The sequence below is a fragment of the Clarias gariepinus genome, chromosome 3 (genome assembly GCF_024256425.1).
Source record: "Clarias gariepinus isolate MV-2021 ecotype Netherlands chromosome 3, CGAR_prim_01v2, whole genome shotgun sequence".
Lineage (NCBI taxonomy): Eukaryota > Metazoa > Chordata > Actinopteri > Siluriformes > Clariidae > Clarias > Clarias gariepinus.
Window position 1 is genome coordinate 14,624,701 of NC_071102.1, and position 23,847 is coordinate 14,648,547.

At 37.4% G+C, this 23,847-nt stretch overlaps 1 protein-coding gene across 1 annotated transcript; it reads left to right on the plus strand.

The window, feature by feature from the left end:
• Positions 1-456: 456 nt before the first annotated feature.
• On the plus strand, positions 457-23,124 carry arhgap1 (Rho GTPase activating protein 1). The gene is made up of 13 exons (XM_053492828.1): positions 457-546; positions 7,160-7,326; positions 11,669-11,755; positions 11,875-11,962; positions 13,102-13,233; positions 13,336-13,422; positions 14,967-15,065; positions 15,170-15,280; positions 16,986-17,062; positions 17,406-17,483; positions 17,688-17,816; positions 17,976-18,079; positions 20,463-23,124. Exons 2-13 carry the CDS (start codon positions 7,191-7,193, stop codon positions 20,631-20,633), a joined length of 1,299 nt encoding a protein of 432 aa, XP_053348803.1. The 5' UTR covers positions 457-546; positions 7,160-7,190; the 3' UTR covers positions 20,634-23,124.
• Positions 23,125-23,847: the final 723 nt, after the last annotated feature.

The window sequence follows — 23,847 nt, forward strand, 5'->3', positions numbered from 1 at the left end:
GGGAATTATAGTCCTGAACTATTGAGCGACTGCAGTCACAAGGTACGATATATGTATGAGGGGTTTAAAAAAGACAGTGTACGTTACATCATGGTGTACAAAAACAGACTGACTAAGGTAGTGCAAACTGCTGTGTAAACTTTACAGTGGAGAATTTATATTCATACTTTACTTAAGTGAATATAGTATGTTAAATCCAAATCCTAATGCAGGGAGTGATTGCATGTCCTTGGACTGTTGGAGGAAAGCCACCAAGCACTGGGAGAACATACAACCTCCATAGTACGAGGTGGGATTCAAACCTTCATCCTGGAAGTAAAATTCTACAGTGCATGTATGCAACTAAGCCATGTATGCTTTAATTCAATTTATTTATTTTTTTATATTTAATATTATTATTTTTTAAATATAATTTTTAATAATATTTTAACTACACTCGTCTATCGAATTCAGGACTTTTATTATGAAGGTCGGATTGGGAGGCTCTAACCGGAAGTGCTGGATAAATAGCTGAATTGGCACAGCTGTGAAATCTCCGAGCATCAGGTAAAGCAATCGTTCGGGTTTCTATTATTACTTATGCTCTTTTTTTTTCTTTAAGAAGACTAAAACTCGTTTAGTAGTATATCATATACCCAGCCAGAAACAGGTTGCTAGCTAGCGTTAGTCTGTTTATCTTGATTCTGTGAGTCGTCTGAGCAGAGGCAGGGAAAGTGTTCTCATGTCTTAGTTCAGGGTCATATTGTGGATTCCACGTAAATAAACAGTGTGTGGACAGTGTGTGTTGTTTTCCCCCGTGGAACAGACGCCAGAAAAATACGACCTGTTCATAATAAACACACCCAGCTGTTAGTGATAATGCTTTAGTGCAATGTTTCTGGGTCTGGTGATGATAACAGCGTTCATATATATATATATATATATATATATATATATATATGTGTGTGTGTGTGTTTTCGGGGAGTTCATTTGACACTCACACAGTTTAAGAGAGTTACTGTGTGTGTGTGTGTGTGTGTGTGTGTGTTTTGTTAGTTCATTTGACACATACAGTTTGAGTGCACGCGCGTGTGTTGTGTGCGCGCGCCTGCATTACAATGATGGCATTTCTTCAGCCGTGCTTGAGTTGTGCAGTAACACCTACAGTAACATACTGGTAAATATCTGACATCTTCATATACAGTACAGTACGTACATGCGTACTATTCTAGTTATCAGATAATTCACAAATTAATCACTGTTAAAAAACAGCAGATTGTGCCACAGGGTATCATACTGTATTCAAATCACAGTATCACAACTCCAGTATAGATAGATAAATAGATAGATATGCTATATTGATCCCGTAAAGGAAATTATTGCATTACAGCAGCAGCTTGTTCCACGCACCGTTGTAAGAGGGAAAGGTAGACTGTAATTGTAAATATACAATTAATATTGCAGATGATGCTACATAGAACAACAGCAAATTGTCAGTGTATGTGTGCCTGAAATGACAGTGAATAATGGCATTAGTATATATAAGGTACTCTTATAATCTGCTATATTGAGATGAGTCATTGTATATGCCATGGCAAATGGTAGGAATGATTTTCTGAACCCTTCTTGGGAGAGCAAAGCTGAATCAGTCTGTTTGAAAATAAGCTCATCATTTTATAAATATCATGATACGATATTAAATTGTCCCCTGGTTTTGTTCCAATATTAAAACTTCAATGAAACTCTTATTTAATGTCATCCTGGACATTAATGGACACCTAGATTCATGCACACTTACACTACATATTTATATTTTAATTTCTGGACAATTGTACACAAGTGTCTTTAATAAGACAGTTTTCATGCGTATTTGCACCCCCCCAGTGAATTATTTTCATTTTTCTCTATTTAGACAAAATGTATATTTTCCATATTGTACAGAAGGTCTTTATTTGTACAGAATATTTGTATTTTTTTATCTTAGTTAATTTTTATTTTCTATTGTATTTCTTTTTATTCATATTTTTTATCTATATGTTTTTATTTTTAAGATCACAGGTGGTCGTATAAGCATTTCACTGAATATCGTACTGTGTACAACTGTGTATGTGACAAATAAAATTTGAATTTGAGAAGTTTAATGAATAATTAAATGCAACACATTACTTATAACATTAGTTTTCTTACATCAAAACCAAGCGCTGCATTCAAACAATACAAACTAATTTCACATACAAGAGTTTAACATTTTACTTCAGATTAAATTAAACAAAAAGCTACATTGTTACTGTATATCGGTCATTCGCCATGTTTATTATTTCTAAAAATCTTCAGCTTAAACAAATAATTCTACACAACAAATAAATCTACACTTACCACAGAGGATGATAAAGTGTTATAGTTATCTGAATGGGTTAGAGTGTACCACCTGTAGGATAATAAAGGAACAGTAACATTTTACCTCCTCAAATGCCTTCATCGTCTCACAACTTAACTTGACAGTGTGCAGGTTGACTGGCTGCCAGACAGATTGTTGTATTATAACAAATGTGATTTTTGATAATGTAGCACCATGAAAATGTGTTTTTTACACCACTTAGAAGGTTCTCTGCTTGGTACAGAGTTGCTCATGTCTGAGACTGATCAGCTGATCACCAGTTACTGGTTTATCTGTATTATAAACGTAAAAATAGTTTCTAAAAATCGATTTTCAGTCAGTGTGGCGATACATGAATCACCACACAAAAAGAATAACAATTTACAGCTGGATCTCTAATCTAAGAGACGTTAATGCTTTTTTTAACACTTTATTTATGTACTGAACATTTCTACATGTTACCTTTACTTTGTAAACACATCTGGAGTGATTTGGATTATGCAGTATGTGTACATATAAATTACAGGATATATTGGTTTCTCTCACACAAACGTTGGGTACAGACTAAAAATAAATAAAAAGTATGTTTTTTTGTCAATTTGTTAATCAATTTGGCAACAGGGTCATATGGGACATCAAGCCCAGCCTTGGCAACTTCCTGATCCAGTCATGAGAAAGATTTCACACAGTTCTACTTCTCTCCCCCGGCACAGTGCATTTTAATATTGAAGTGGCACAGGCTGATCGCTTCAATGCCATGTCACACTGATGCGCTAATTTGTGCCTAAGAAGCCCATAGTAGTGAGGGCAGATTTGTGAGTAAACATAATATTTGAGAAATTCTGTGTTGTAAATACTTTTTTGTGAAATATTTAAAAGTGCAGTTTTCATGATTTTTTTATTTTCATGAGCTGTAATAATTGAAATGAAGACAAAAGGGGCTGGAAATATGTCAGTACGTGTATTGAATCTAAAATATACGAGAGTTGCACCTGGTGTGGTCTTCTGCTGCTTTAGCCCATCTGCTTCAAGTTTTAACGTGTTGTGCATTCAGACATGATCTTCAGCATACCTCGGTTATAACTAGATGTTATTTGAGTTACTGTTGCCTTATTATCAGCTTGACCCAGTCTGGCCTTTCTTCTCTGGCCTCTGGAAGGCATTTTCGCCCAGAGCACTGCTGCTCACTGAGTTGGGCGTTCATCTGGCACAAACAACAACCTAAATCATGTTCGGTTTGAACTTTCAGGCGATTGTCCTGACTACGTGTGCATGCCTAAATGCATAACACACTTTTGAGAGACATTTTGTTATATATATATATATATATATATATATATATATATATATATATATATATAGAGAGAGAGAGAGAGAGAGAGAGAGACTTTCAGACTTTCACGACTTCCTGTTGTTATATAAGTAACCACTGATGCTCAAGTTTGTTGTCCAAGCCTGCAGGCGTAATACAGCATGGAAGTAGTGTTATTCTATTTTAATACAGACTAGTGAGTATAAACATGTTTCATTTTTAGTTTTTTTCTTTTTTCTTTGCCATATTTTTGGAAAGTACCATCCCTTACAGTTCTCAATCTTCACTGTTAACTAAAGAGACTATGCTACTATTTCAAACGTATGTTGTTCTCTGTAAATCCTGGTTCATGGCCGTGTCGTGCTTCGATAAAGCGCTTCTGATTCACGCTGAAAAAGGTGCAAGGCCACGTGTAACTCTAAATGCCAACCTTTTCTGAACATGACGTCTTGGTTTGGGTGCTGTTGTCCATCAGAGAAGGAAAGGGATGCGCCTCAATTGTATTTTTTTAAGTGGTTGTGCATGTATTGAAAGTAATAATAGGGAATAACTGGGATTTTCTTAATATTCTGAACACTTCAGTGTCGTCATTACAGCATTGCAGTAAAAGATTACGCATTTTATTGTTATAAAATATGTGGAGCTTCAGGGCCACTCTTGGTCTATCTCTAATCTCTTGGATCTTGGTTATTTGGGATCATTTAGACTAGTGTTTTTTTTTTGTTTGTTTGTTTTTTATTTAAATGTGCTGGAAAATGTCTTATAATAGTGTGAGCAATTCTTTTAATAATAAATGAATAATTGTTTTATTACATGTATAGCTTGGTAACATGACAAGTTTGGTTTTAAGAGAGGAAGAATGCAAGAGATAAGGTTACTGTTTATAGCTGCTGTAAGAGAATGATGTTGCTGTTGCGCAAATTAAAAAGTCATGGTGTATGAGAATGTGTACTGATAGAGAAAAACAATCAGCGTGGGAGTACTCCGCATCAGGTCGATTATTTACCTTTAATTCCTGTCTCATCATGCTGTTCTTTACATGTTAAATACCAGTATGTGAGCTGAACACATAAACATCAACGGCCTGGAAATAGAGAGACCTCAAGTTAATTCTTTAAAATGGTTTGTGTCGATGTAATCTATTGTGTCTCTCACATCCTAGTAGTATTTGTGTGGCCTGTGACGCACCAATTATAGATCGTCGAGCTGCGTCAGTTCTCCTCTAACACAGAGACGCGAAGTGTCGGTGTGTGAAGCTGCTGTTCCTGCCTCGACGGCCGTCATGCTCTACCTCTGAACAAACGCACACACAAACACATGCATCCCGGTCACGTTATATAAAGAAGCCAAACGTCGGAGCAGATCAGTATCTGAATCTAGCAAGCGCTTACAGCTACACACACGTCCACACACGTCCACGCACTTCCAGAAATGGGTTTCCTGCTCTATTAGCAGCAACTCATTTACAGTTACTTTATGCCGACCATGTTCGAGATCTGTCAGGTTTTTTTTCTTTCCTCTAAAAGAGCCCTGAAGCGCACAGTCACGACATCGAAGCTGTTAGGATGATATAAAAACCTCACACGTGGCCTTGTGGTTTCTTCACTGCAGACCTTAACTGAAGGTAGAACAACTCAGCGAAGATTTTACCACTCATCATCCTGTATCTATAGAGTGTGTGTGTGTGGGTGTGTGTGCATGTGTGCACGCATATGTGAGACAGAAGTGAGCTCTGAACAGCAACATTATTGTTTGTGGATTTGGAGAAGCTTTTAATAAAGGCTTTATACACTAGTGGGTGAGTGAAGAGCCAGCTGTTTACCACCTGTTCCAGTGTTGATGTGTGGGTTTTGTGTGTTTGTGTGTGTGTGTTGCCATAGTAGACTTTGTAATGAAAGAAATACCAGTCTGTTAACCTTCTTCTTCGGAAGTTTAAACTTTCCTCTGTCGAACTTGTGATGCAAGTCTTCTTTATTAACTATGTTGCATTAAATCTCTCTCGTAACATGCCAGATGATGATGATGATGATGAGATCAGACTTGTACTTGTTTTAGAGGAAGACTGCACATTTGATTATAGCCTTGATGAAGTGTTCATGATTAAGGCTATTAAGTAACAGAATAATGTCTCAGCTTTGCTTTGTTTTCATATACAGAAGCCAAGGTCATGTCCTTCGTTTTGGTCATCAAGTACATTAACGGGGGAAAAAAAGCAGATATTATTTATATATGTGTGTATGCTCATGTATATAATATATTACACACACATCCATGGCCTTGTTGATTCTCTGCGTTTTCTATAATAAGATGGTTAATATTTTCATATGATGTATATGAGTGCAGTATGATATCGTTCCAGAGATCTGATCTTACAAAATACAGTACCAGTTTCTACATTATGTACCAATACCTAAAATTTTTAACTGTGAAATAACACCTAAGGCATTAGGTAATTATGTAGTAGCAGCAACAACAGCAGTCAGTCTGTTCTGGAATAGTTCTTGCGAGAACAGTATTGTCAAGTGCATTTGTAAAACCCTTCAATCACCTCATGTCAGGAAAACAAGACCAAAACCTTCCTCTGCTGCAGAGGAGAAGTTCATTAAGAGTCACCAGACTCAGAAATCACCAATTAATCAACTGTTCAAATGAGATTACTGCTTATTTTGGACACCTTTAGTATTGTTTTACAGTGTAGGAGGACAACAATAATAAATAAATAAATAAAACAGGAATAACCATGGGGTCATAAGGTGTGTCCAAACTTTTGAGTGGTACTGTACTTCAGGATTAAACGTGTATAAAATCCTTAAAGATGCTAGGATTTGCAGCTAATAAAGTGTAATTATGAAGAGTTTTTTGTCCCTTTTAAATATACTTAAAATCTGGGCAAAAGTGAATTGCCCATTATTACAATGCATTGTTTAAAATGGAAGGTTTTGTCTGACCTACACTAATGTGGTTACATTAGATTTTTTTCCCCTCTAATGTGAAGATACCCATTCTCAGATTGTTGCTCAGCTCTGCTGCTCTCTTTAGGGTGTGGCTCGGCAGTCCCTCATTTACATAGACACTGAAATGGTGTATTTGGAAGAGAAGTGAAACAGAGGCAGTTAAATAAATGTACAAATTTATCTGAGGGGTATTTCAGCTGGAGCGTCAAGACACACGACACTTTAGGGGATATTTGTTTTTAACTTGAAGGTAGTAAAATATGGGTCCTTTGAATCATTAAATCATAAGCTGTTTATTCATCTGATTTAACTGATCGTGTCACATTCTTGTGGGATTTATTTATTTATTTGAGTACTGCTGTTTTTTTTGTTTTTTTTTAAACGATTTAAATCTATATATGCCTAAAATTATATATGTTTATAAAGGTCTATTGAATGACTTCTAATTTAAGTCATTAAGTAGCTCTTCGTAGCAAATGTGAAGTCAGGAGCTGATATATACAGTGTGTCTTTATGTGATGTCTGTGTGTTTGGCAGGTCTCTGCGTGTGCTGTTATAGAGGACAGTCATGTCCTCAGACCTGCTGGTGGATCTGAGCGATGATCTGGGAGGAGACGATTCTCCCGGTGCGGCTCTCGACCAGCTGAAACTGGTGCCGGAAAAGCAATGGCCACAGGATGAACCCGTCAGCGTCAGCAAGTCCTGTGAGTGTCAGACCTGTTTAAACGAGTTTACCTTTCAGGTTTTCCTGCATCATGGATCATTAGCATTAACACCAACATTAACTGAACCAAAAGATTCCAGTTTGCAGTGTGTATTTAGTATGAAGTTTCCAGCTGATTTCATTGTTATTGTGAGGGTTAAACTAGAGGGAAAGCCTCTTGACTCACGTCATTTTATTCCCCAGTGGGTGCTCCTGTCTTTAGTTTACTGTCAAACTACTGCCATATCTGCACCAGACCATAAACAAAACCACCCACTCGATAGCAAATCAGTAGAAGTCTGCCCCAATATGGAAATCTTTGTGGATAAAAATAATCTGTGAATGAATGAGTTGATTTGATTATCACGTTGTTTGCTGTATTCAATAAAACTGTGACTTTAGTTTAGCAATTAGCTCAATAACTAGAGGATAAGAACACGCACGTGAAAACAAAACACGGATGACTATACTAAGTTCAAATTATTTTATTACTTGGGTATTTGCTGGTTGTTATGTTGCTATTTGTTTTTCTTTATTGTCCTCTTTATGCACCATGTAGGGAATAAAACATTGTTACATATTAGGTTGTGTGAATTTGAGCCAATCACATGGGTCCAAGCAAGGTTTGGTAGCTCAGTGTGTTATTGCTCTGTGTTACTGATTGGAAGGTTGCTGGTTCGAGCCCCAGCCCCTTCAGGTTGCCATTGTTGGGCCCTTGAGCAAGGCTCTTAACCCTGTCTGCTCCAAGGGCGCTGTGTAATGGCTGACCTTGCACTCTGACCTCAGCCTGCTAACAAGAAGGCGAAGAATAAAGATTTTATAATAAATAAATAATCACTGAATTATTCATATGATGAATAAAGGCTGAACTAAAAAATAATAATAATAAAAAGCATTAAAACAAACAGAAGACTGGTATGAAGTTGGGGGAATAATTTCATACACCCTTTTTTCCATTTCTTAAAAGGGACGACTTCTTCATTGTTGTTGTTTAACGGTGGTTGGAATCCAGTAGGTTTACATTTACATTTACATTTAGGCATTTGGCAGAGGTTACATTACCGTTAACTGTAGGTTTTACTTTGCCTCATTTTCCCGGCTTTTAAAGTCGATTTTCCAGTCCGGCCTTCCATAAAAAATGTCTAATGCTTCCTTAACTGATCTTGTCTTGACTTGTTTTGTCTTGAACTCTGTCTGATTTATCCGGCACTTCCACACACTTTTTCTTCTCTACATGTTTCTTCTTAGTACAATTCTGCGCCTTTAGTTGGAGTTCTATAAGTTGCATCAAAGCCACCTATAGATCTCTCCCCTCAGCTTCCCTGTCCTTTAAAGCCGACTGTCCAGTCCAGTCTGCCTCAAAAACAACATGAAATCCTTTCTTCTCTGATCAGTGACTCCCCATTCTAACAGACTATTTGCTTTCACTGCTAATTTTCACTACTCTCCCTAGCCCTTGGAATTGTGACAGCATGTCTAGCCTCTCCTACATATACAATATTTCTTACACAAGAGCAGAACCTGCTTGACAGTCTCAATTAGATGGCATTCCTCACAGAGTCCCTTGGGGTGTTTACCTACTTGAAGTAGAATACTAGTCTGATAACGAATATAGTATTTCCTCTTTCCAATCTTCCCTCATCACCTTATCAAATCTACTTCGTCCTGTGTTAAATGCCTATGTCCTGCTTTTGGATCATTATATCTCTTCAATTTTAACTTAAACACATATCCTGCTATACTGAACTTTCAGTCTCACACAGTATGATGCAGATCAACCCCTGCTATCTATTATCACCCAAATGAGGATGGGTTCCCTGTTGAGGCTGGTTCCTCTCAAGGTTTCTTCCTATTACCATCTCAGGGAGTTTTTCCTTGCCCCTGTTGCCGTCGCCCTCGGCTTGCTCATCAGGGACAATCTTATCATTTTGATTCATACACGTTCACATCTCATACAAACTTAAATAATTATTTTGATTGTGTAAAGCTGCTGTGCAACACTGTCAATTGTTAAAAGTGGTATACAAATTAAATTGAATTGAATTGAATTCTAACATTCTCTGCTTAGATCCCCATGTTTGAATTGGCATGTGGCTAAACAAGCCAATTGGATTTTATTATAAAGCGCAAGTGTGCAACGTAGAAAAAACAAATACTCTGAATAGATTTTTATGTGTATTAAAAAAAAACGTCTAATACGTACAAATCGAAGGCCAAGAAACAAAAAAAAGAGAAAACCTCTGAGAGTGTTATTATGGAAGGGGACACCAACCTCCTCCTCACCCATCTTCCTTTTCCCCCATTCTAAACTACTATTATCTTTCTTATACTCTTACCTGCTTATGCTTTATGTCATTTTTATATAACGCTAGATGTCATTTAAACTTTCGAGCTTCATGTGTCTAAATCCATGAGAGTGTTTTCTTGGCAGCACATTTGTTTGCACGGGTAAAACATTCACACATTTCCCTTCAATTATCAACTAGTGGAAGCAAAAGGAAGGTTCGACAATAAAGTAACCTGCAGAAGTTCCATATGGAATTCCACTTGCTTTGCTCCTTAAAAAGAAGAAAAAAAATATATTTTTTAAAATAGTATTACTGTTAAAAGATATCTTAAATATCTGTGTTATGCAGAGAAACTGTTCAGTGTTTATTATAAGTTATATGAACTCAATCTGACCTTTGGTAATAAATAACTTTCTAAACATTTGTTGTGATTTCTTCAGTCCAAAGTGAGTCACATTTCTGTGTAATTTAAACAGAATAAAACTACATTAAGGTTTATCCTTAGCCTACACTTATCATTTAGATCGAAGTGTCCTTTTAAGCAGTTTTCTTCCCTTTTTTATTACAGTAACTTGTCCAAATTCACTTGTCCTTGATGTTCATATAAACGACATATGTAGAAGCAACGAATCTAAGAAATTAACTAACAATGCTAGTGAGCTGAGTTTAGTGGTCATGATTTTTTATTTTTAATCGCAATTCAAAAATCGTCACATAGACTGATTTATTTATTTGTGTATGTATTTATTTATTTATTTATTTATTTATTGGTCAATACTTTTTTACTTTATATACACTGTATTGCCAAAAGTATTTTTTATCGCCTGCCTTCACATGCATATGAGATGAGTAACATGCGATTCTTAGTCCTTAGGGTTTAATATGATCTTGGCTCACCCTTTGCAACTATACCAGCTTCAACTCCACAAGTTTTCCATAAGGTTTAGGAGTGTGTTTATGAGAATTTCTCCAGATGAGATGTTGGATGAGAAGTCCTGGCTCGAAGTCTATGCTCTAATTCATCCCAAAGGTGTTCTGTCCTGTTGACGTCAGGACTCTGTCTGACCTCACCTCACTCTGTGTCTGACCTTAACTAACAATTGCGCGTCTGAAAGAATTATCAAAATTCCCATAAACACATTTCTAAACCTTATGTAAAGGCTTCCCAGAAGAGTTGGCGGGGCCAACATCATATTAATTCAGTTTCAGTTAATTCAATATTCACAATTCAGATCAATTCTACACCTAGGTATCATCATAATAGTGCGATTATTATCCCGATTATACGAGACAATCTGCTTATTTCTGTTGCCTGAAGATGTAATAACCATGGCATTTACATGCCAGAATACAATTGTTCAGAGATGTACACTACCGTTTAAAAGTTTGAGGTCACTTGCAAATTTCTTTGTTTTTGTTTAGTGATTTATTTTATTCATTCTACAACAATACTGGGGATTTTAAAACTATAAAATAACACGTATGGGATTAGGTAATTACATAACAAAAACAACAGTTAGTTGTTATTTTAAGACACAGAGGTCAGTCTTTCTGTAATAGTTCTTGCAAGAACAGTATTGTCAAGTGCATTTGCAAAATCCGTCAAGCACCATAATGAAACTGTCTCTCATAAAGACCATCCCAGGAGGGCGAGACCAAAACCTACCTCTGCCGCAGACAAGAAGTTCATTTAGAGTTATTAGCCTGAAAAATGACCAATTAACAGCACCTCAGATTAGAGGCGTTATGAAGTCTTTACAGAGCATAAGGATAATGACCTCAATATCAACTGTTCAAAGGAGATTAATGCATTTTTTGGACGCCTTCAGCATTTCTTTACAATGTAGAAAGAAATAAAAATCAGGACCCATCATGGAGTTAGAAAGTGTTCTAAAATTTTTGAACGGTAGTGTATGTACACAGTTTTTTTCATGACAGTAAACAGACTTCATTGGTCATTACACACAATGTGTCTGTGTTGAGTACGTCCATTAAACTATTACATATTTTGTGCACAAATTAACTACAATAAGTATTCCCCTTTCTTCTGTTCAGCTACAGATATTAAGAGCCTCAGCCCACACCTGACATGGGATGATAAATTCTATGACATTGCCAGGCATCAAATAGTGGAAGTGGCAGGTGAGCCATCAAATCTAAATGTATTTCTGTGCAGTAAAAAGCAACCAATAAACAGGAATCACTAACTCTGGCCTTTTTTTTGCCTCTCCCTGTCTCGCTTATCACCGTATTCTGTGCAGGTGATGATAACTTTGGCCGAAAGGTGATAGTGTTCAGTGCGTGTCGCATGCCACCTCAACATCAGCTAAACCACCACATGTTACTGATGTAAGTGTCTATAAATTACACTGTTCGGTGCTTTTGATTTAAATTATTTGCATTTGTGTCTAAAACTTTAGTTCTGTTTTGTTCAAAATATTTCTGACGGTGTGGAAATAGGACTTCCTGTAAAGTAATTGCTGGAGTGCGCTTGCACTATATAACACTTTCCGTTAAAGAGGAACAAACTCTAGACTCAACAACCAAGTCATTAACCAAATTGTAATGGCTAGATGAATAGGACAGAACATCTCTAAAAGGGCAGGGCATGAGATGTGGAGTGGTAAGTACATACAACAAATGGTCCAATGCAGGACAACCAGTAAACCAGTGATGGGGTAGCAAAGGCTCACTGATGAATGAAGGCGAGCTACTATTGCACAAATTGCTGGGGAAAAAAAAGTTATGACTGTTTTAAAATGGCATCATGATGCACTATGGAGAAACAACTAGCCAGCAGAGGCAGTGTGATGCTCTGGTAGACGTTCTTCCTTAGTTCCTGCCATTCATGTGGAGGTTCCTTTAAAACCTGCCGAAACATTGTTACCTTCATGGCCGCAGTATTCCCCGATGGTAGTTGCCTCTTTCAGCAGGATAATGCACCCTGAGATACTGCAAAAATGATTTCTGAATAGTTTAATGATGTTGACATGAAGGTGTTGACATGGCCTCCAAATTCTCAGATCTCAATTTGATCAAGCATCTGTGGGTTGTGCCGGACTAATAAGTGTGAGATCCATGGAGGATCTTAAAGCTTCCTCCAGATACCACAGCACACCTTCAGAGATTTCATGAATCCATGCCTTGATGGCTCAGAACTCTTGTGATGGACAAAATTAGACCAGCCATTTTAATGTAACTGCTGCTCAGTAATTTACATACACACCCATATTACATGAACACTCAGCTTCCTATGGTTAGTTCCTGATTGATTTGCTGATTTTTTAAAGCTATGTTTATGTATGGAATATATAGCTTACAGAGTTAAGAGAATTGCTAGATATTTGGCACCATTGTATCATTTAACTCTTTTAGTTCCTTATACAGCAATCAAGAGCCTGAAAGTGGCTTCCTGAGAACTGAGTGATCTTTTACTCACAGAAAATGAACTGCTGTGATCACTGCCTGTTATAACTGTGGCATTTCAGGTACCTGAAAGACACCCTGGATAAGTATGTGGAGAGTGATTACACTCTGATCTACTTCCACCACGGCATGACTAGTGAGAACAAATTGTCCCTCAGCTGGCTACGAGAGGCCTACCGCGAGTTTGAAAGAAAGTAGGTCACCATTTCTCACTAGATATACATTTGCAGCATGGTCTTAATTTTTTTTTCTGTATACAGAACACTATCGTGAAGTTAATTCTGTGTCTTTTTCAGGTATAAGAAGAACATTAAGGCGTTTTACATCGTCCATCCCACCATGTTTATCAGAACCGTCCTCATCTTCTTCAAACCACTGATCAGGTCAACACCAAACACACACAGATTATAAACACACAAGTGTAATATGTTAATGCTAATTTCTTTTATACAAACTCAGACACATTATAAAATATAACTTTTTTTTTTTTACCATGCTATTATTTATTTAACAAAACTTAAGCCAAGAAGAAAGTTTCCCCCTTTTAATCCTTCCATCAGCCAGGAGCTGCTAATCATCAGACCTTGATTAATTGATCATCAGCAGATATGCCGACCTCTATAAAGGCAGAAGTTTTGGCTGTTTGCTGGTCTGGGTCATTTAGTGGTGTTTTAACACAATGTCAAAAAAGGAAGACATTAGCAAAAGTCTTGAAGAAGCAATTGTTGCTGTACATCAATCTGGAAAAGATTATAAAACCACTTCCAAAGAATTTGGAGTTCAGCCTCCTACTGTGAGAAAGATAATTCACAAATGTAAAGCATTAGTGCAGTTTTCCCATGAGTGGACATCCCAAGGTCAGACATCTCAGATCCTACAGGCTTCACTCAGCATGTTAAATGTTAACATCAGTAAAAATTCAAGTTCAGTGAAATTCCATGGTAGCACAATTAGAAGACGACTGAAAAGGAACAAGTTTGTTTGGAGGGGTTGCCAGGAGAAAGTCTCTTCTGTCTAAAAAGAACATGGAAGCACGACTGATGTTGACAAAACTGCATTTGAACATACCACAAGACTTCTGTAAAAATGTCCTAAAGACAGATTAGAGCAAATTGGAGATGTTTGGCTTTATGCCCAGTGCCATTTTTGGCAAAAACAGCATTTCAGCAGAAACACCTTGTGGTGAAGGGATGATATTTGGGCTTGTTATGGGGCCACAGGACCTGGGCACCTTGGAGTCATTGAGTCAACCATCACCTCTGTATATGAGAGTATTCTACAGGAAAATGTGAGGCCATATATCCGACAGCTAAAGTTTGGTCAAAATTGGAATAATGATCCAAAGGCCACCAGTAAATCTACATCAGAATGGCTGAAAGATAAAAAGAATCAGGATTTTGGAAGAACCCAGTCACATTCCAGACCTCAACCCAGTTGAAATGCTGTGGTGGGACTTTAAGATGGCCCAAATAGCTCAATTAACGGAAGCAATGTTATAAAAAGGTAGTGACCAAATATTACAGCACAATGATGTAAGGGACAAATAGACATATATAAAACTATTACTTTAAGTTATTGAGCTCTACAAGCTACTGAGTCATGGGGTAGTTAATATTGCACACTTTTTTCGTTATGGGTTAATTTTTGCCAAATAAAAAGTTGGGAAAAAGATGTATGTTATTTGTTTGTGGTAGTATTTGCCTAATACTAAGACTTGCTGCGATCAGATGATTTTTTTTAAATAATGTTTTTACACAAAAACACATTTTAATGTGTTTAAAATTAAAAGAGGGTGTACTAACTTTTACACATTTTTATATATTTCACTCTGGATGTAAATATACTATTCACATGTACTACTGTATATAATATGTGTGTGTGTGTGTGTGTGTGTGTGTGTGTGTGTGTGTGTGTGTTTAATCCACAGCTTTAAGTTTGGCCGTAAGGTCCACTACGTGAATTATCTAAGTGAACTGGAGGAGGTAGTGAAGTGTGATAAGCTGGTTATTCCCAGTCGAGTCAGAGAGTAAGACTCATACATTACATAACCATATATTACATTTTAATACATGGTATTAAATCCTGCTTATAAGTGTACATGATTGTTATTTTATCTTTTCCTGGATAAAGGTATGATGATAAAATCCGTATGAACCTGAAGCCATCAGTGGTACCCGGCCCAGTTTCTCCCACCCCGAGCACTCCTTTGCCCTTCCAGCAGTTTGGGGTACCGCTCTCAATGTAAGTGACTTGCTGAACAATTATACTTTATATATTCATTAAATATACAGTATGTGTACTATATAAACGTTTACAGGTATTTAAACATACATTTAATACAGAACTGTTCAAAAGTCTTGCGCCCCCTCCCTCATTTCTTTATGTTAATTTAAATTAAAAGATGTATATTAAACTAATGACAGGCTGCAAAGTGCCTTAAAATTCAATTTAAAAATTAGTTGGTTATGTAACAGCCTCAGCAGCAACCTCATTTCCCCTCTCATCTGTTCCAACCACTCAGGATTCAGCATCACCTGTATCATCTGCACCTGTTTTTCCACTGGTTCATGACTTAAGTTAGATGTTTTTATGCTCGAATGATTTACAGGTCATTGTGTGGCTTAAACAAACAAAAAACATTTCTCTTAAACTGCTGGACTGAAAATGAGAGCCAAAACCTTGTCAAAAATGAGGTCAAAAATGTTATCAAACGTTATTAGATGTATTTTCTTGTTTCTGTGATGTGGGCAGCTGCTTTCTCCTCAGAACAGTACTGTTGACCTTACCATCATACTTTCACTCATGCTAGACCAACTGTTAGTGAACCAACTATTGTATACGTTTATTTTTACTACAGCACTGTTGAGTTGTCTGATTGATCCGATGGTATTGATTAATATTCTATAACAGCAGCTTTGACAATAGTGCTGGCAAACCACAGGTTTATATTAATGTATGCATTAAAAAACAACAACAAAAATAATAATAAGAAGAATGATAACCTAGTATGGCACATGCTTCACTAAAGCTGATCATAAAAGTGTTTCTATTTACAGTACTAAAGAATATTATATAACAGTTAATGAAGATGAAGCTTTTTGTCTTTTCTGTAATTTGTGTTTTCTGGTTTCATTGTAACATGACAAGCTGTATTTTTATTATTATATCTATGTCTAAAGTAGAAAAAAAGAAAGAAAGTCAGGGGTTGGTAAATGATTGGCTGTTTATACACAATATGGCAAAAGTGGACATCTGACTATTACGCTCATGTGCTTTTGGAAGCATTAGTAAGGTCAGGTCTGGCATGCAGTCGGCATTACAAGTGATCCAAGTCTTTGGAGCGATGAGGTCAGGGCTTGTTCAAGTTTTTCCACAACAACCCTTACTGAAGTAAGGGGAATCGGTGCCTTAGTTTAGCTAAAGAGAAACTGTAACACTACAGCATGCAAGTACAAGAACTTTGTGGCAACATTAGGCCTACATAATGGTATGCTAAAAAAAGTAAATCTTTGGCTAGTTAGTCTAACTGCTCTAATGAAAGTCACAGGTTGCCAACCTTGGCTGTGGTGTACCCCCAGTCCTGCTGAGTGGAAATGTGTGATTTGGAAATTGATTATTCATAACTTTAAATGTACTATAGCTATAAACCCAGGGCATCACATCATCACATTGCTGATTACATCAGATCATGTTGTTTCTTACATACAGTGTAACATTCACTCTTGTCTATTTATGCAGTAAAATGGACAAACTTTTTTAATAGAATGTTCTTTGTAATGAGTATAATCTAGACAAACTGTAATGACCAAGAAGACGATCACAAGCTCAATCACTATTTGATCTTTATTTTAATAATTTGTCATGTATATTGTCGAGTAGAATCAGCTTCCCCGGTTTATCGAGTAAGTGTTTATTGTACTGAAGACAGGTGTGTGTTTGTGTTCAGGTTAAAAGACAGGGGTGCAGAGTGGACCGGGGTCCCGCTGGTGATGCGAGACACCATCAATTTCCTGCGAGAAAAGGGTGTGTAAATATTTTTTTTTTTTTACATTCTGAGATTATTTTTCAGACATCCAGATGTTTTTGCATTAAAATGTACATGGGCTTTACATCATCATGAACACACACACAAGACCATATTGTATTATTTCATTATTGTATTGTTATATTTTTTATTTTAGTTAATGGAGATAATGGCTACTCCACTTGTGTTTCATAACAAACAGTCTAGGTCTAATCCATGTCTAGGAGCCCATCCCTGTGAAAAAAGAAATTCATGGTTTTGTAATACTGTAAGACTTGTGTAAGTGGTTGTGGATTTATCCAGTTAATGTTTTCTCTTGCCGCGTCCTATGCTGTCTCTCAGGTCTAAAAACAGAGGGAATATTTCGGCGCTCTGCTAACGTGAATCAGGTGAAGAACATCAAACTCAAATACAACTCAGGTACTGTCATGTTACTAAAAAAAAACAGCTCTTTTGAAAGAGTGCATGAACTGGACCCAGGCATCTCTTTTTCAGTTTTATAATACTTAAGATTTGATTTAAGCACAAGTGCTATAATGTAAATATTGACTTTTAAGGTGTGTGTGTGTGTGTGTGTGTGTGTGTGTGTGTGTGTGTGTGTGTGTGTGTACGTATATGGTGTAGGTGAGCAGGTGGATTTCTTTGAGATAGACGACGTGCATTTGGCTGCAGTCATTTTAAAGACGTTCCTCAGAGAGCTGCCAGAACCTCTGCTCACGTACAGACTCTACAACGACGTCGTTAACTTTAACAGTAAGCAGTGGCACTCTCACCTGGCACAAACTCACAGCACCTCCAGACTAGAACAATCACTTGGGATGATGGGATATCTTCTGTACATACTATACTGTATATAGACATTTTCTCCGCCTTACCTAAAGCATGATTTATGTTTTATTTATTTTTTTCCAGGCAAGGAAAGTGATTCTCAAGCTTTTACAGTCCGGAACATGCTGACGTCACTTCCTGAGGAGAACTATGTGTCATTGCGCTTCCTCGTCCAGTTTCTCGCTCAGGTCAGCAAAGCAGCATGCCCGTGTGTTGACAAGAACATTACCTTATACTGTACATTATAAATGTATGCCTGGCTAAAAATGGCACTATTTCAAAATGCTATGTTTAATAGTGAAGGTAAGAGCATTCACACACACTGCAATGAGAACTCTCAGGACTGGGAATAAACAGAAGTGTACCAATAACAAAAGAGCTTTTTATTGAAGCTAATCAGAAAAAAAAGGATTGAACATGACTCTGAAACAATGGAAAAAGGTCATGTGGTTGACCAAGAGCAATGAAGCAATGCACCCATCATACAGTATAAATCAGCCGATGACCTGAATGGCCACGCCATCACGTCTGTGGAGTTTTTATTCTCTGATCGCACAAGCATATTCCAGGACTCTAATTGGGAACGAGAGCAATCATTTTGGGAGCAACCATTTTAACACATTAACACAACACCACCTAAGCTGACGGTGGTCAAATTAAGTATACAGTTAATTTTTGATTGTGAGCATTATTTGTTCCGGGATTTTGTGTGTGTGTGTGTGTGTGTGTGTGTGTGTGTGTGCGTGTGTGTGTGTGTGTGTGTGTGTGCGTGTGTGTGTGTGTGTGTCTGTGTCTGTGTGTGTGTGTGTGTCTGTGTCTGTGTGTTTAATAGCAAATTTTTCCATAAGAAATAATGGAAACTCAGATGATTCATTCCACAACTAAAAAAAATTTCATATAAACATGATTATTACTAAATATAAAGTAAAAATAAAACAAATGAACCTGCACTTAACTAAAAAAAAATTGAGGGAGGGAGACGAGAGAGAGGAGGTTATTGTGTAGGATGACTTTCACTATCACTAGGGCAAGGGCAATTTTAAATTAAATTTTATTTGTATAGCGCTTTTAACAATGACTTTCACTATCACTAGGACAGGTAGGATGACTTACACTATCATTAACAGATTCACTGCTATCTGTTGCCCTACTGGAATCTTTTTGTGCAACTTAAAATTTTTTTTATTTTATTATTATTATTTTTCCCGATTTTCTCCCTAATTTAGTCGTGTCCAATTCCTCCCCGTCACTAGGGGGCACCACATTAAGTGTACTAGTACCACTCAGTCGGGAGGGCTGAGACTATCACATGTTTCCTCCGAACCACGTGACACCAGCCGACCGCATCTTTTTCGAACTGCCTACTCGCGCACCGTTGGGGCGGAGTAACACACTCAGAGGACAGCGCTATCTGCTCCTTTCACTTGCGTGAGCTTACAGACGCCCCTGATTGGTTGTAGAGCCGTGATTAATGTGGGAGCACTAAGTACCTCTCATCCCTCCCCTCTCAGATAGCTTGCCAGTCAGCGAGATCATCAATAACCAATCTAGACCTTCGGCTGCGAGAGGTTACAGCATCGCCCGGGAATTGAACCATCGATTTCCGGATCTCTGGCGAGCACTGTGCCACTTGGAGGCCTCTTTTTGTGCAACTTTAACAAGGAATCTCTCTAATGACACTTACTTTTGCATTCTTTTGATGAGTTTGCAGGAATGTGACATTGCAGTGTCGTTTAACAGCTTTGTCTCCTGCACTGCTACAGCCTTTTTAAACCTCTTCCTTCACCAAGCCTGTTGTTGCAGTACAGTTAGTAAAGAATAGTCACTACACTTGGATACAGTGATATAGTAGACAGTACACTCATGCAAGGATGTTGACTATACATCTGACGCAAGCGCATGGGACAGAGCATGGGAGACGATTACCCACAATCTCATAGTGCGAGAGAGAGAAGAACCATTGGCTCAGTTGTGATCACATGACGCTGGAAAGATAAAGCGCATATGGACTTCACGTATTGCAAGACCTCACTCGTTTATCAAGAGAAAATTTATAACAACATTTTTGCTCGTTTTGCAAAACACTCAAGACCAAGTTACTCGCAATCCAAGGTTTTATTATAAGAGCATATGATGGCTTTTCTAATTTTGGCCAAACAGTCTCTCTTATTTGCTAACAAATCCATTTTTTGGACCTTCATTCGAATATACAGGGATTTTAGTGTTAAGTTAAGATTTTAAGTTAATTCTCATGATGCGTAATAATTATGGAGAACAGTGCTTTCTAGGTTGTATTACCCAGTAACCCTAGGTAAATTAACATTGTTTTCAGCACTAGGCCTTATGAAAACACCAGATATTAAATCCCAATAAGACAATTGTCCTTTCATGGATGCTGACCTGTTTGTAGCTCAAGCTAATCTAAGCAGAATTGTGTGTTTATCGCACACATTATACACAGGTGTTCCTGGCACATGTGAGCAGTTTACTGTTTAACTTTTTTTTATATATAACTGTATGGCTGTAATTACAGGTTCAAAATTAACTCAGACTTGCGTTTCCTATGTGTAGGTGTCAGCTGAGAGCGAGGTAAACAAGATGATCAATATAAACCTGGCCGTGGTGTTCGGCCCCAATCTGCTGTGGCCACAGGATGCCGCCATGACCCTCAGCTCAATCGGACCAATCAACAACTTCACCCGCGTCCTTCTTGACCTGAACATGGATGCGTTCAGCCAGTGAAACACCTGCTTCTGAAGATAATCCACACCGTTGTGATTTTATCCTTTGTGTTGTCAAATTCACGAGTGTTGTTAATGGGTGACAGAAAGGAAAGAGGCAGGTACAGGATTTGAGAAACTGAGGGCGGGTTTTTTTTTAAGGATACTTATACCTTTTTTTTTTCCGATTGAGGCATGACAGAATTCAGACAATCAGTAATTTGTCTTTTCTGCTTATCCTGTTAAGATCATGTAGCTCTTATCATTATCATGGTACTGGATTCTCTCTCAGACCAAACTCGGAAGCATATACATACATTACATACAGAAAACTCCAATCGTATGAGTCCACAATCAGGAAATTTCTCATTTGTCAAAACAGTTATGTGGATGGAGACGTAATGTAGAGGTGTTAGTTGCTGCATAATGCATCGCTTTCTCAGTAAACAGTGTCATAATATGGAGAAAATAATAAAGCAAGCAAGAAGTGCAGCTCTATTTTGGTTTCATACAAAACTTTGATTTTAACATAACCAGCAGAATCCATAGTGAAATTTTAGAGTGAGTTGGAAAGATGAGGATATTCGGGAAAAAGTTATGAACCGTATTTTTAGATGAAAAAATACAGGGGTGGACCAAGAGTATGGATCCAAACTGGACTTAAAGTTTTAAGGTGAAAAAAAATGCTCAAATCCATAGTGTCTGTCTGCTGAGGTTGTTGCATGCAAAGACGATTTTCTTCTTCAGTGCAGTGATCGTTCTTGATTCGGATAACCTTAAAGAAAAAAATGAATAGGTTGTGTTAGAGCTGATTTTATTCTTTCTGGGTCTGGAATTAAACATGTCCATGGATTCAGACATTTGGGCCTCACTGTATTGGGTTTAGCTTTTTTTTTTTTTTTTTTTTTTTAGCTTTGGGGGATCATTTTGATCGTTATGAACCTTTTGTACAGATATTACTCTAGGATCATTCAAAGTACAGTATAAGCTTTTTTTTGTGTAAGAAAGAAATCCTTTTCTGTATCAGCCATAGTCACAGCTATGGACCAGTATAAAGCACTAATACTCAAACTTGAAACACTTGTTTGTTTTTGTTTTTACCTTTAGAGGTTCAGTTAGTCTTTATTTTATTATATTTCCAATATTTTCAAAATTGTATAATCTTTTCTACTGTATTGGTGTCATTCTATGCTTTTTCTATAGTAGTCTGATGCAGACTGTTTTTTTAATGTCTTTCTGTCTGTTTAATAGCTATAACACATACGTACCTGCAGACTATATTTTACATACCATTGCTGTACATGATCGTATTCAGTGAAGATAAACAAATTACAGTCAAGAGATGCTGATTTGGATTCAGTGTCTGGGTCTTGTATTGAGTTGAGGACTGACCCCAGATTATTGCATCTGGAAAAAAATTGCCCTGCAGGCAGTCATGATGTGTCTCAGAGTGGCAGCCCACGGTTATTAATGCTGAACATGCGGAGGCATAGATCTGTTACTGAACAGTGGCACTGACTAAAGATACAAAACCACATGCCTGAGCTGTCATGAACTTTAAAACATCTGATATTTTCTCTTTCTTTCACAAGTAATATTGAGTTGAAATCAATTTTCAGATTATTTTCAGTGTTTTGTGAAAGACAACAGAGCTGGAACACCTGGGACTCAATATTAACTTCTCCATATTTCAGATCATCCATGCATTATCCTGTATAATCACACAATGAAACAAAATGACAGATGAACCTGAAGCTTGTGTTTCCATGAACATACAGTATAGCACAACACCTTTTTGTTGGATATAAGCTGTATTATATTATATTGTATCTGTAGATCATTTCCAGAGCAGCAGGGACAGAGTCATAATTATTTACGCAGTGGGCTGTTTTTTTCTCAGTCTGACTTGAGTTTCACAGCCTTGTATAAAATATCCAATGCACTGCAGTAGGTAAAGAACACCCATAATGCACTTTGGTGTTTTTAAGAACCAGTGCACGACTCCAGCCAGGCAAACATGGATGAGCAGGGTTTTATTCATTGAAATAAATATTGAAGTGTAAATGTTTACTGTGTTCTAACATTACAGCAGTTATTTAAAAAAAAAAGATAGCATTTAGTGACCCTCCCCAAAGCCCTTGTGTTTGTGTGCCTTACTGAAGTTTTAGCCCCGTCGTAGATCTTCTTGTTGCAAATTAGAGCCACGTGAGCCTCCTTCCCGTCTTCGGATCTGTGAACTTTTGTGCCTTTTTGTCGTAAAATCTGAACCCAGTGCCATCCATATCACTTTGCTGTAGATATCTGTAGTTCTGCTTTCTTGCGTGTGAGAAAGCTTCAACCTCCATCTTCACTGTTTGTGTAATTCTTTTCAGATCTGTACTTTTGTACATGTGGTAATAAATGGTATATGAACAAAGGAATAAAACATATACAGTGGTATTTTATTTAGTGCTGTAGAGGTGGGTTTTTTTTTTAACAAACAATGGATCTTGAAATAAAAGGGATTAAATGCAGTTCAGTATCAGTTGCATTGATTAAACCTAAATGTATAATTGCTGGCTGCGTGTGCAAGTCTTAGAAACACTTGAACTTGAACATGAAAGCAAATCCCCGTTCATATATCTGTTCATAAATCGCATAATGCATGAGCAGCACAGAGTGTGTGAGAGATTGTGTATACGGTGTGTTTTATGTTCTTGCATGTTTGGCAACATAATGCAGTAGGCAAGTGGGCATGCAGTGTGTATGCAGCGGTCCTGTGATGAGGGGAATACCACTAACTTGCACACACAGCACTACTTTCAAAAAAATATTACACAAACAGGAAGCACTGATAATGCAGAAACTCGTTATAGTATGCAGTTGTGCTCAACTGAAAAGCTGGTAATTAGCAAGTGCTACTCAACAATAATTCATGCAATGAATTAGAGAATACATTATAATGTGATTACAGGAACTCGACTGGAAGTTATTGCCTCATCCCCAGTACAGTCCTGACCTTGTTTCAAGCCATTTCCACATATTTGATCTATTAAGGGAGTTCCTGGGGGGCCAGGGTTTCGGATGTGAAGCAGTTAATCTGATCATGGATCTGGCGTACTGAGGAAACTTTCTACCTCGATGGTCTCCGAGCACTGGTGAAACACTGGGATAAGTGCTTTAATGTAGGGAAATTAGGATAGTGTTTACTCTCATAACTGCATTCTGTTATTCTGCACAATCAACAGTCCCGGTTT

Excerpts from the sequence above, each read along its gene's own strand:
- arhgap1 (XM_053492828.1), top strand. The coding sequence starts at position 7,191 with ATGTCCTCAGACCTGCTGGTGGATCTGAGCGATGATCTGGGAGGAGAC. Across the intron at positions 13,423-14,966 it reads TTCTTCAAACCACTGATCAG|CTTTAAGTTTGGCCGTAAGG; the intron begins GTCAACACCAAA and ends TTTAATCCACAG. Across the intron at positions 18,080-20,462 it reads TCGTCCAGTTTCTCGCTCAG|GTGTCAGCTGAGAGCGAGGT; the intron begins GTCAGCAAAGCA and ends TCCTATGTGTAG.